Source organism: Aquarana catesbeiana, linkage group LG01 (assembly GCF_042186555.1).
Source record: "Aquarana catesbeiana isolate 2022-GZ linkage group LG01, ASM4218655v1, whole genome shotgun sequence".
NCBI classification, from domain to species: Eukaryota; Metazoa; Chordata; class Amphibia; order Anura; family Ranidae; genus Aquarana; species Aquarana catesbeiana.
Window position 1 is genome coordinate 248,766,365 of NC_133324.1, and position 14,712 is coordinate 248,781,076.

Below are 14,712 nucleotides of genomic sequence, written 5' to 3' on the forward strand. Positions count from 1 at the left end.
CAGATTTGTGTACACACGATCGGAATTTCCGACAACGGATTTTGTTGTCGGAAAATTTTATATCCTGCTCTCAAACTTTGTGTGTCGGAAAATCCGATGGAAAATGTGTGATGGAGCCTACACACGGTCGGAATTTCCGACAACAAGGTCCTATCACACATTTTCCGTCGGAAAATCCGACCGTGTGTACGGGGCATAAGTCCAAGATTATTCTACACAGAGAGAAAAGATTCGACGTAGGGGAGGAAAGATTCGACGTAGGGGAGAAAAGATTTGACGTAGAGGAGGAAAGATTCGACGTAGGGGAGTAAAGATAAATAAAAATAATGATGATGATGAATGTTATTGGCTGATTGTAACCAAAGAGGAGGAGCAGTAAAATAGCTAGAACTAAGTACACACGTACTTTGGCTTATGGTGTCTGTTGAAAGTTCTAAGAAGATTTGACGGAGCAAGTAAACTATATGGCGTTGTACAGTTTAGCTGCTCCGTCGAATCTTCTTTGCACATTCGACAGACACCATAAGCCTTCAATGACAGATTCGACCTTAATTTGGATTTTCGGATGAATGCAATTTTTAACGAAAAACGAGATAAATAAAAACGAATTTCGGGAGTAACTAAATACATTTATTTTTCGGACGAAAACTAAATTCCGAAGCGAAATATTTCAGTGTGCACATGTCTATCTGTCAACACACCCATGCCAGGACAGTTTGACCGTTCCCATGTATCATCAACCAAGGAACATCTGTCAGGTTATGAGAACCAATAACACCTTGCTCATTGACTGGACAAGTATCCTTCCTTTTGAACCCTACTTTATTTCTTTGTTGTTATATTGTCTCTTTATTGCTTGCAACACCATTTTTCTGTAAATATTTTATTAGCACTATTTGACCTTTTCATTATAAAACCTTATTTTGAAAAGGGTTAACCTTGTCCCTAAGCTTGTAATGCAAACTAAAAAGAATCTGTCTCTTGAAGACTGCTACTGTATAGTATAAATCCTCTGAACATACCTGTCTGTGATGACATTGTGTGTTACAGATATTTATTCTAAAATCATAGATGGTAATACTAAGATTAGGAGTTCCCTACTTCTCTGTTAAAAGGTGGTGGTGGTAGCTTAAAGGGTTAATTGCTTAAAGTGGATGTAAACCCTCACATATACCCAGTGAAGTGAACAGCCTCAGATGATACACAGAGATGAAGAAAATCTCTCTACATAAGTTTTATTTGTACATCTGCTGTCTTCAGCTTTCTACACTGTTTAAAAAGTGAACATGGTGTTAGAAAATGTTCTTCCTGTTCCACCACTGGGTGTGGAGTCTTGGCATAAACTGTGTGACAGCTGATTGGAGGAAATGCACACAGCCCCCCTCCACATAGACAGTGCAATGAAGAAACTTGCAGAGCTGTACTGTGAATAGACCAGCTCCCAGCTAATTTATCTCTATGCACCCACCCCGACACAAATTTCCAGCTGCTTTTATCTCCTGTGTCAGAGAGCTTGTCAGAAGTTATCATGCTGATAACAGAGGAATGGAGCAGCAGAAAGACACAGGACTTAGGACTTTGGAGAGAGACAATTAAACACTACAGATATATGTGCCTAGGTCAGATTTCATGAATGGGGCTTACATCCACTTTAGGTAACGTAACCCAGTGACAATCATCCTCCGGCTCCTGGTACCTAGATTGAATTCCGCAAACTGCAATATTTTTGTGCAGGGTGCAGCTGAGAGTGGCATTGTTATGCAAGTGACAGTATGGTGTGAGATTGGCCAGTCCTTTGTCACAAGTAGGTGAGGTCAGGGATCTGATATCTGCTTTCGTCACAAACATGATAATTAAAAAGTTCTTACCGTGTGGGTACGGGTTAACTGTATTGGGTAAGGAATACCATGTGGAGTGTAACGGGCCTCTGCAGCCCTCCTGCTTGGGGTTGCTGGCTGTGCGGATCCAGACATACTGAGAGGCAGGCTTGTACTTTATTCTTAATGTAGGAATGGGATGCCAGAGAGTATCCTGGGATTATTCAACCTTTGGTCACATCACTGGGTATCTGAGGATACAAAGAATGAACTGTTAATTAAAGTGAAGCCAACCTCAAGGCAAACATCGAAAATACACAGGAGTTTTTTTTTTTAAAACAATAAATCTTTATTAAACTAATAAATAAAATCACATTTCTTGTTAAAAAATAAATAAAATCACATAAATCAATGTGCCTATATTTCCCAGTCTCATGGATGGGAAACATCCATCTGTTTTTAGCAGATAGAATCAGATATCGGCAGGTGTCAACGGACACGTCTGTTGACACCTGCCGCTCCATAAAGGAGACTAGATTGTCCGATCAGGTCCACCTGAAAAACTGACAAGTGGAACCGATCAGTCCCCTTGTGTGAAAGAGCCTTTAACCACTTGCCGCCCACCCGCTGTCTAATGACGGAGGAGCAGTGCGGCTCTCGTTCTGGTACGACGTCACATGACGGCACCCCAGAGCAGCTGCTCTCACTGGCTTTCGCAGCAATCGCAGCCGTGCCATGTTCCTAGCACACAGCGCGAACCCGATCTCGGTAAAGAGCTGATGACGCAGTTCTCCAACCATGTGATTGGCTGTTCTGAAACTAAAATTGCCCTTAAAAAGTGGTACAGAAGCAACTGAATACTCATCTCTCCTGCCCCCGTTGCCTCTGATTGCTACTCCAATTCACAGTCGAAAGTGTCAGTTTCTGAGGCAGATTTCAGTCAGGAAATTTGTTAAATCAGAGCAGCATTCAGCAGCCACAGCAGAAGAAGTCACTTGTTCCTTTACAGGTACAGGCTTATTCTGGGCAATTTTAGTTTGAACAGAGGGCGTTTTTGGAATTCACAAGTAGTGAAACTTAAATTCTGGTTTCAGCACTTTGATCTCTCCCCTCTTCCTGTACCTGTTCTGTGTCATTGGCAGGGGGAAGCTGAGCCACAGAGATAAAGTGAAAGTAAAGCTAAAATACTTACACTACAAACTTTAAAGATAAATTACTCCACAGTGGCTGCAAACTATAAATATGTATATATATTTGAATTTCCTGACCCAGTTTCACTTGAAAATCATTATGAATTCAAAGAGACATTATTCATATTTTTGAATTAGTAGAGTAAATTAAAATATAACACTTCACAGAAAGCAATGGGTGTAAAAGGATGGCAGTGCAATTAGTGAAATTAATGTTTTTAACTGATCCATGAAAAAAAAAAAAAAAATATATATATATATATATATATATATATATACACTGTATATATATATCACAACAGTGCCAAAAAGCTTTTTTTTAAATGGTCAAATATAGGGAATATACTAAAAGTACATTTTTCTATACAATTCCTAACTAAAAATGGGCAGATTAATTCCAAACATTAAAAGGTTGATTAATAAAAGAAAAAAAGAAGACCAATCAGAGATTTGCTTTATTTTATTTTTGTACAGATGTACTATTGCAATGATAGGTAGAATCTAATTAGTTGCTACTGGCAATCCTTCTTATATGTCACCTATATTCATATCAACTCTACTATAAATGAAGAGAACTTGTGTATACAATCTAGATAATGATACAGTAAAACGCCCATATCATTTTTGACAAAAATGCTCTTTCATTTAGGCTCACCTACTGCACTCTATGAACTCCACCAAGCATTGCTTTATAACAGCTGCCTGACTCATGGGCTGAGTCAGGATTTTTAGCACTGATCACCATCATTTGCCACAAGGCCCTCTACTAGCAGCATTTCCAAGGTTGTTGTGAAGCATGATGGGTAATTAGACAGGTTAATAGGGCAGGGATCTCCTATGTGCCAATGTGGTTATTGACCTATAATGGCCCCATAATGTTTCAGGGACCAACAAGACCACATAGGAGGTAAGATAAACAAAGCATCACCCATCAAACTAGGCAGACTTGTTTTTATCAAGGCAGCATTTTCTGCTCGTGGTTCCAGGTATTCAAAACGTTGACTCGAATGTCAGCTAATGTCAGCTAATTTAGCAGGAATTGGCCAAAATTTAAGTCCAAAAAAAAAAAAAATTCCAGATATAAATCCTTTTACATAGTTACATTGGTCCACCTTGGACCAATGCAACTATGCACATACCATACCTGTGGGATTAATCTAGAAGCTGGTAGTAGGCACCGCTACTCTAATAATCACCACTAGCTTTCGGGTTCCCTGCTCAGTGGCCTCCCTGCTGTGTTGTGAACACAGGAGGTCGCTCAGTTATCATGGGTGCCATTCAGATATTACTTTGTATTTTCCTAATGAATGCAAAGCATTTTTTGAATGGATGAGACAGAGAGGTGGGGCAGTGATGTCATGATGTCTTCCTCATCCAATCAGAGAATGGTTTGCATTCATTGAGGAAATGCAGTGATCTCTGAACAGTGCCTCCTGTGTTCACAATGTAGCAGGGCAGCTGCTCGGCACAGGATGAAGAAGCTAGTGGATATCAGCAGGGTAGTGGTGTTTAGTACAGCGGTTTTCAGCATCTAGAGGGATCCCCCCAGGTATGTTATTGTCAGGGCTGGGCTCAGCCCTTCCTTCTCAAAGCTGGCCGCTCAGCTGTCGGCTAACTGCCAGCTCCTATCTCTCCACAGTGACTCACCTGTTGATATCCTGCTCGTCAGTCCTGCCTATTTAAGCCGTGCAGTCTAGATCATCTCTGCCTTCGACATGGTCACATCTCTAGAGACACTCGCCTGTGTTCCTGTTAAAGACTTACGTGGCTGACATTCCTTCTCGCTCCAGATCCTGCTTGCTGTTCTACTATACTCCCCTCTGGCTCCCTGACGTTTTGGCTTGTCTGACTATCCGTTCCGGTTCCTGAACTCTGGCTATGTTTTGACTACGTTTAATCTGTCCACCTTGTTTTTATTATTATTAAACAAGTGTGATTTAACTGTACTTCTGTCTCAGTCTGATTCATGGTTTCTGACAGGTATATGCATAGTTATGATGGTCCAAGCTGGAAAGAAATGTAAAAATATCCATACCTGGAATTTTTCAGTACCTTTACAAGTTTATGTGAATACATTGCCATGTTACAATATACAGGAACAATAAATGGTTTCAAACAAGCTTCCTCTTTTATCATCGAAAAGCCGTCCTGGAGCTCCAGTTAGTAACTTTGTCTAGGTTGTGATAACACCATTAGTCTGCTGCATGCAAGAGGAAGTATTTCCTCAGTCTTCTTCCCCTCAGTGATCAAACTGCAACATTGTAAAGCTGGCCATAGATGGATCAAAAATATCAGCCAGATTAGCAAGAATACACGTGGTCGTCCCTGTTTGACAAAAGTTGATCATTAGATCAACTTCTGTTGAACAGGAATGTTGGAAAATGTTTGTCAATCAGTGGCGGCTGTCAATCAACTGCAACCGCTCAATGTATTCTGACAGTACAGAGTCCCGCTGTCAGAATACAATGTCTCAGCAAGGGGGGTCCCTCCATCCACCTCGCTTGAATGGACCATCATAGACCCATATGGCCAGCTTAACTTTGTAGCGCGTCACAAGGTGAAAGACTACAGCAGGAGCTGATCCGTGTCAGACATTTGTCTGCACTGCCAAGAACTGCACAGGCAGCAGAATTCTGTGATTGGGTCATTTTTGAGCCAGCACCTCAGTCCAGAAAGTAGATGGTGATCCTGAATAGTGCCTGAACAATCCATCTGGAGAGACAATCAGATGAAGTCATTGTCAGTGGGAGTACTGTTATCTCAGCCAAATGTAATAAAAACCTTGATGTGTTACATTTAAGGCTGGCCATACACAAGCTGAATTTTGTCTGTTTCCGGCTGAAATTTGATCTGTGGGTGGTCCTGTCAGAACCACCCGGTTTGACAAATCTCGATCTGAAGATCAAAGGAGCTGGGCAGACAAACAGTGACTGCAGCCAATCAGCTGAAGTCACTGTTTACTGTATTCTGACCTGCGGCTGTCAGAATACCCAGACGGCAGGGGAAGATTTATCCATCCATGAGTTACAGTCGTGTTAAAGAGGAAGTAAACTCTGGTGGGTTTTAATTCCTCTTTATTTCCCTGCAAAGGTAAAGCATAATGGGCTACTATGCATCGCATAGTAGCCCATTAAGTGTCACTAACCTGAAACCGAAGCCCGCAATGTCACCGTTGTCCCCACTAGCAGGGAGCGTCCATCTTCACCCCTCTTCCTTCCAGGGCCGCAAACTCTGGCTCTGTGACTGGCTGGAGTCGCGCGCGGGAGCCGCCAGTCACGGTATGACCACTATTAGAAACGGCACAATGTACCGTAGTCAGCAGCGCTCGGCTTTTTCGTAAATATCTCCTAAACTGTGCATGTTTAGGAGATATTTCCAGCACCTACAGGTAAGCCTTAATATAGGCTTACCTGTAGGTAAAAGTGGTTGTACAGGGTGTACAACCACTTTAAGTGTGCAGGATGAAAGCAAGGAATCTATGTGCATATGGTTAATTTGGTACATAACTTAGCATGCATGCACATAAAGTGGTAACAAACCTTTGCTTATAATAAAGCTTACCTGTGGGCAAAATGAATATCTCCTAAAAGTGCACTATTTAGGAAACAGATATTCTAGCCAGCAGCAGCTGGTGACTTCACTGGTGCATGCGCTCTAAAGAAACTGCATACCCATGCCGTTCCTTCAGAGCTGTGTGCCATGGTTGAGACTCCCACGCGCATGTGCGCTGAAGTGACGTAATTGTGGCTTGGCCAGTCACACAGCTGGAGTTTGCGAGCCCGGAAGGAAGACTGGGTGAAGATGGAAGCCTCTGCGGCAGTGACAGCGCACCACTGGAGGGCTTCATTTGAGGGCAAGCCTTTAATAATGTGCTAGTATGTGACGCAAACCTTTCTTTCATTTGGTTATTCCTAGAGTTTACCACCGCTGCATCATGAAAGAATATTTAGGAGAATGTATTCAAACTGGAGCAGCCAGAATCTGGATCAGTTGTGCATGGCAACCAAACAGGTTTCATTTTTAAAGCCTAATGCCGCGTACACACGGTCGGACTTTTCGTCTACAAAAGTCCGACAGCCTGTCCGACAGACTTCCGGCGGACTTTCGGCGGACTTGCAGCAGACTTTCTAACGAACGGACTTGCCTACACACGACCACACAAAAGTCCGACGGATTCGTACGTGATGACGTACACCGGACTAAAATAAGGAAGTTCATAGCCAGTAGCCAATAGCTGCCCTAGCATGGGTTTTTGTCCGTCGGACTAGCACACAGACGAGCGGATTTCGGGGTCCGTCGTAGTTACGACGTAAAGATTTGAAGCATGTTTCAAATCTAAAGTCCGTCGGATTTGAGGCTGAAAAAGTCTGCTGAAAGTCCGGAGAAGCCCACACACGATCGGATTACCAGCCAGCTTTAGTCCGTCGGCGTCCGTTGGACTTTTGTAGACGAAAAGTCCGACCGTGTGTACGCGGCATAACTGAACAAGCTGAAGATAGAACTGACTGGTTGTCATTCACAGCTTTTTTGGATTCTGGATGCTCCCGTTTTCAAACGTTTTCAAACGTATATTAGATGCTCGGTCCACTTTAATATTTAAAAAAAGTACTAATACAGTGCAATGATTATGCCTCCTCCTTAAAAGTGATTGTAAAGGTAAAATAAAAAAACAAAATAACAAACATAACATACTTACCTCCACTGTGCAGCTCGTTTTGCACAGAGTGGTCCCGAACATGCTCTTCTGGGGTCCCCCGATGCCTCTCGCGGCTCCTCCCCACATCTGATAACTACCCTACCGAGAAGCGCTTCCCCGAGGGGGTTACCTTGCAGGCGTGCTCCTGAGTCCAGCATTCGGTGTCCATAGAGGCCAAATGCAGGACTCAGCCCCGCCCCCCGGCGCTCGCTTCATTGGATTTGATTGACAGCAGCGGGAGCCAATGTCTACGCTGCTATCAATCTATCCAATCAAGAGCCAAGAACTCCTGGCAGAAACAGCACGTCCCTGTGGGTCAAGTTCGAGGGTTTAGGTAAGTAAAACGGGGGGGGGGGGGGGGGCGGTCACTGACAGGTGTTTTTTCACCTTAATGCATAGGATGAAAAAACACGAAGGTTTACAACCCCTTTAAGCCCTAGGAAGACTACACAATGTGGGCCAGTAACGTTGGATGCCCAGTTTGATGGTCCATGGCCCACATCAGGACCAAGGCACACACAAAGAGACAAGACAAATTCACTTATCACTTTTCTACTACAACACTCGTCTGTAAAATATATATGAACTCTTAACACAGTCAAGACTCTTTACTCGATCTTGGCAGCTAGTCATCCTTCTCATCAAAGCATTTTAATGTGCACTTTGCTGGGGCACAGGAGGCTTTAAAATGTAAAAATGTAATTATGGAATTACTCACGAAGAAAGGAAGCACACGCACATACACGCACACCACTGGCTCATCACAGTACATTCTATACATTCCCATGATTGGAAAAACACAACGCCAATATATATATACTGCAATAGAGAATACAAAGAAATGATTTACTTGCACTAGTCCCCATGTATCTTGAAGCTGGGCTATGACACAGAGTGAAGCAGTCCATACAGCAGAGTCGAACATATAAACGTACTACATGTGAGGCCAGCAAACACATGCCTCGTGTAGCCGTGTGAAGTGAACACCCGGCCCTCCAGACTTAAACAATTAGGTGGAGCGAGCAGACTTCCTTATTGTCATGTAACCTGTGCTCCACTCAGCTTCTTCTGCAGCAAAGCAGTGAGACTGCAGCACTGTACACTTGTCACAACTTCCTCTCTGCGGCCTGTTCACATGTGCCCTGAATGTTAGTAGTTGGCGTATGAAACCGAGCTGGGGGGAGGGGGCCGTTCTGATGCTAGGCCACAGATCAGGGGATGGTGATAAATTGTTTTGTTATCTACTGCTGACAGATTCAGGCAGCCACTAACAAGACAAGGCTCAAGTTTTATCACTTTTATTTTCCATTCTTCTGCAACCATTTACTGTTCTGCTACACAGATTCTGTACTATTTTAGCCAGGTGGCTTGCTTCACTTCTGCCATCATTTCGTTCTTTTGAATAAATATGTTAGAAACTGATGATTGGTAACAAGAAAACCACATGTTTAAAAAAAAAAAAACCTCACACAGCAAATTTAACCACTTCAGCCCCGGAAGGTTTTACCCCCTTAATGACCAGAGCATTTTTTGAGATACGGCACTACGTCACTTTAACTGACAATTGCGCGGTCGTGTAACGCTGTACCCAAACAAAATTGACGTCCTTTTTTTCCCACAAATTATTATTATTATTATTCACGATTTATATAGTGCCAACAGTTTACACAGCGCTTTACAATGTAGAGGAGGGGACAGCACAATTACAGTACAAATAGAGCTTTCTTTTGGTGGTATTTTAACTTTCTGCTATAATACATATCCCAAAAAAAATTATAGAAAAACTAATTTATGTATCAGTTTAATCAGTTTAAGTGACGTCATTGCGGCTTGGCCAGTCACACAGCTGGAGTCTGCGAGCCTGGAAGGAAGACTGGGTGAAGATGGAAGCCTCTGCGGCAGTGACAGCGCACCACTGGAGGGCTTCATTTGAGGGCAAGCCTTTCATAATGTGCTAGTATTCAAAAGAAGGGAGGACCCCCACCATGCCAACATCCATAATTATATATAAAAAGGATTGCGCTGACGGGGAACCTTTACCTTTACCACTTTAACTGACAATTGCGCGGTCGCGCAACGCTGTACCCAAACAAAATTGACGTCCTTTTTTTCCCACAAATTATTATTATACACGATTTATATAGTGCCAACAGTTTACGCAGCGCTTTACAATGTAAAGCACAATTACAGTACAAATAGAGTAGAGTAGAGAACTACAGGATCGATTTTGGGATTTTTTTTCTTTAATTGTTTTTACTGGTAATGGCAGCGATCTGCGATTTTTACCAGGACTGTGACATTGCGGCGGACAAATCTGACCCCAAATTACACTTTTTGGGGACCAGTGACATTATTACATTGATCAGTGCTATAAAAATGCACTGATCAATGCAAAAATGACACTGGCAGGGAAGGGGTTAACCCTAGGGGGCGATCAAAGGGTTAAGTGTGTTCCCTTAACATGTTCTAACTCTTGTGGGGATGGGCTTACTGAAACATGACAGAGATCACTGTTCCCGATCACTGGGAGCAGTAGATCCCTGTCATGTCACTAGGCAGAACGGGGAAATGCCTTGTTTACATAGGCAGTTCCCCATTCTGCCTCTCCTTGCCGTGATCGAGTCCACGGGACCCGAGGGCACGGTGGCCAACCTGTGTCCCAAGGGCTGCATGCAGCCCTTTGGTATATGAATATACGGTCCTAGGACCTTGTAGTAATAACATTGATTGGGGTAATAGCATTGATCTCTACTACCCTAGTGTAAAATGTTCCAAGTTTCATATGGTCTTCTGCAGCATATCCCTAGTCAAACATGTTTCTGGCAAACCTCTCAAGCATTACATATTCTGAACATTATGTGCGGCCCTTCGGTAATGTCAAGGGGTGCATTTAAGGCCCTCTTTAGTTTTTAAGTTGACAACCCACTGCCTTAAAGGGTCATTTCACCTTTACCAATCATATACAAAAAGGATTGAGATAGTAATAAAATGTTCTAAAAAAACAAAAACAAAAGGGACTTTGTGGGCACAACATGAGGCAAAGAGAATATCTACAAAAAAATATAAATGTCTTTATTACAAAAAATACACAGAAGAAAAATTGACACTGAATATGACATACAACAACACCCTCAACTGGACAAGGTCAACAGATACCCAAATATCAAACAAGGAGGCATGGATTCTGTCAAAAGGTTATAGAACAACCCATTATATGTGTATACGTGTATCAAGAAATGGTGTCCATGAACTGCTCCAAGCTTGTATAGTCCATGCATTTCACATTAAATTGCTTCCTCAGGACATAACTAGGTAGGTGCTGATTGACCCTGAACATCAAGTATTGGGCAACACCACACATGACGAATTAAAGGGTAAAAACATGTTCCTACGACAGGCTAGAAATCCACAGGCAGTCAGCGTTTGCAAACCCAGATAGAGCCCCCAGATCTGGCTGATTCTACTCAATAGTAACCAGTACCAAACAAGATTCTAGTCAAGGTATAGTGGTGTGGATAAAATAAGGCTTAAGGTACTAACTATAGAGTGACTGACTTGAACCAATCAGTTCAAAACTGGATGTCATAGATGGATACAGCCTTAAAAAAAAGCCACCGGGACAGAAGTGTCTCTTCCACACACTCTTTAAATGTATTTTTATTAAATTAGACAAGCCTGGTCTCTATTATATTAAGAACCCCCCTCTTGGAGGCTCATTAATGGAGCCAACACAAGACCCGATAGGGCGGAGGCACCTGAAGTTCCACTGGTAAAGGTTTCCCCGTCAGCTCAATCCTTTTTATATATAATTATGGATGTTGGCATGGTGGGGGTCCTCCCTTCTTATTCACCTTTAACAGAAAACTGCCTATGCAGACAAAGGACGTCCATAGATTAAAAACAAAAACTGTACAGATCTGACTTAAGTTGAATAATGCACTTCTGGGTTGACATAGGCCCCTTTATCTCTTCTGCATTGGGTCTGCCAAATATAGTTAACCCTAAAAACTGTCTGCTGGGCATATTTGAAGACCTCACTGTTCAGCCTCAGGCTAAGAGACTACTTTGGATCCTCTACTTCTATGCGAGGAAGTCCCTTCTGCTGACGTGGAAGAGGTCAGAGAACCCAACGCGGAATATGTGGCTGAAACTTGTCAATGACTCCCTGCCTCTATATAAACGTACCCTTGACATCCGTAAGAGGACCAAAACATTCCATAAAATATGGGGCAGATGGCTGCTAGCCCTCTGACCCTCTCCCCTGTAGTACCATGAAAGGGGTTCACTTTGTGAGTGTTGTACTAAGCAGGACCTTCTGGTATGTCCAGGATGTTTAAAAAATGTATCGCTTACTCCTTTGTTTGAGGTTTATATCCACTGGTAGATGTAATATCTAGTTTTTTATTGCACACTGCCTGGATTTTCATGATATGCTGGAGTAGGAGCATTCTGTTTTCAGTGTTGTAGTTTTTGTCTGTGCCTTTTGTTTTATGTCTGCATGTCGCAAAACTGCAATAAAAATATCTTAAAAAAATAAAATTAAAAAAAAGTTGAATAATGCCCTTGCAAGGTGTACTTGCCTCAAAGCCTGACTGGAATACACCCAGGACATTGCTAAGAGGGGCCCAGCTGTTAGGGCTTATTTACACTTGCTTCGGCTTCAACAAACATTAAAGCGCCTACCATTTCAACATGCTTTTTTGAGGTGTTTTTGATGCTTCAGTGGTGCTTCGGTAGTGCTTCAAGCGAGCTTTGTCATAGACTTCTATGGAGTCTTTGAAGACACTTTGGAGCACCACTAAAGCGACATGGGGTATAATTTTTTAAAGCAAAGCCAAAGCAAAGCAAAAACAAGGTGTAAAACAGGAATGTAACCTAACCATTTTGATTAGTGACAGGGGCTTTGACTGGCATTCAGAGAGCTTTAACAAAGCGTTTCCGAAGCCTTGTTTTGAAACAAGTGTAAACTAGCCCTACTGTTCACCTTCACCATCATCAGAGTGAGTTCTCAAACACTGAGCTCAGAGCTACTGTATCAGGAGAGAAAAAGCGCACGTAAGGAGGTTTTAACCACTTATGGACCACCCGCCCTCGTTATACGTTGGCAGTTTGAAGAGGAATATCTTTGTTATGGCAGCAGCTAGCTGCCATAACCACGGTATTCTTTTCTTCAGCGTGCGGTCCGCTTTAAGATAAAAGCCATCTCAGCGGCAGATTCGCCGCAAGACTACTTCTAATCGAGGGCAGGAGAGGTCCCCCCTCCCGCCACTCTCTGGTCGTCTCCACCGCACTCCGGAGCCATCGGTAGCAGCGGAGACTATGGCGTCCGCTCTCCTCTGAGCCTGGATGCGGAGTGAGGGGAAGATGGCCCCCACTTAGCACCATATCATTGGAGGGTGGACGCGACGTCAAACGTCACTTCCGTCCAATGCTCTTAAAGGGGAAATTTTTTTTTCCATTGCATTTTAGTGTAAATATGAGATCTGAGGTCTTTTTGATCCCAGAGTTCATATTTAAGAGGTCCTGTCATGCTTTTCTATTACAAGGGATGTTTACATTCTTTGTAATAGGAATAAAAGTGACATAAAATGTTTATTTTTTTTTAAAAGGACAGTGTCAAAGTAAAAAGTAAAATAAATAGGAAAACAAATTAAAGGGCCCCGTCCCGCCGAGCTCACACGCAGAAGCGAACGCATACGTAAGTTGCACCCAGATATGAAAACGGTGTTCAAACCACACATGTGAGGTATTGCCTAGATCGTTAGAGCGAGAGTAATAATTCTAGCCCTAGACGACCTCTAACGCAAAACTGGCAACCCGTAGAAATTTTTAAACGTTGCCTATGGAGATTTTTAAGAGTAAAACTTTGTCGCCATTCCACGAGCTGGTGCAATTTTGAAGCGTGACATGCTGGGTATCAATTTACTTGGCATAACATTATCTTTCACAAAAAAAATAAAAATTGGGCTAACTTCACTGTTGTCTTATTTTTAAATTCAAAAAGTGTATTTTTTCCAAAAAAAGTGCACTTGTAAGACCGCTGTGCAAATTCGTGTGACAGAAAGTATTGCAACGACCGCCATTTTATTCTCTAGGGCGTCTGAAAAAATATATATAATGTTTGGGGGTTGTGAGCAATTTTCTAGCAAAAAAAATGATTTTAACTTGTAAACACAGAGTCTGAAAAATCGGCCCGGTCCCTAAGTGGTTAGAGAGAGCGCTCACTCTTGTGATTGTGAAGGTGAACAGTAACAGCTTGTCCTCTCTTACCAAAGTCCTAGGCAACCTTTTGGGATTTTTCCCAGTCAGGCTTCAAGAGGTACCTAAATGGACTATGCCTATAGCAAGGGTATTATTACATTTTTGTCACAGCTGCATAGCTTGATTTTATCTATAGACCTTCCTTATCTGCACAGTTTTGTGGGAAAGGTGAACTATGCCTTTAAAGACGAGTTCGTGGTATGGTCATTTGTCCAGCAATGTACCTATACATATACCATACCTGGCCAATCCCCTTTTAGCCCTGGTTCACATTGGTGCAATTTGGCATGCGATTTGACATGTCAAATCGCTTGCCAAATCGACGGCAATGGCGCCGTCCTAATTGGACCACACCGATTTCAAGAAGTATTTTCTGTACTACTTTTGGCGATTTCGGGGTGCGATTTCCATTGACATCTGTGCAGAAACCCACACATAGGTCTCTGAAATCGTCCCTGAAGTCTGGACTGACATGCGGGAATGAAATTGTGTGAGTCACCTGAACTTGCACAATTTCATTCCCGCACTCAGTGTGAACCTAGGCTAAAGCTGGAAATCACGGTAGTAGACACATTGGCTCCAGTGATCTCTACTTGCTTGCAGCACTGTGCTGGGCAGCGGCCCCCAATATGGGAGCCATTCAGAGAATGTTTTGCAATTTCTGAATGAACGCAAAGCGCTCTCTAATTATACAAGAGGGAGAGGCGGGATGGTGGCGATACACTTTTCACCTCGCCCAATCAGGAAC

The 14,712-nt window shown here is 42.7% G+C and overlaps 1 protein-coding gene across 18 annotated transcripts in view; it reads right to left on the reverse strand.

The window, feature by feature from the left end:
* NCOR2 (nuclear receptor corepressor 2) overlaps nt 1-14,712 on the reverse strand; it is a 712,221-nt gene that overhangs the window by 537,045 nt on the left and 160,464 nt on the right. For 17 of the 18 annotated variants that reach the window (XM_073627809.1, XM_073627730.1, XM_073627722.1 and 14 more), the window contains exon 2: nt 1,869-2,068. In XM_073627809.1, the coding sequence (XP_073483910.1) occupies nt 1,869-1,973 (105 nt within the window). In that variant the 5' untranslated portion in view covers nt 1,974-2,068. Of the gene's footprint in view, nt 1-1,868; nt 2,069-8,553; nt 8,718-14,712 lie in introns of those variants that run through there. The other variant, XM_073627700.1, reaches the window with a different exon arrangement.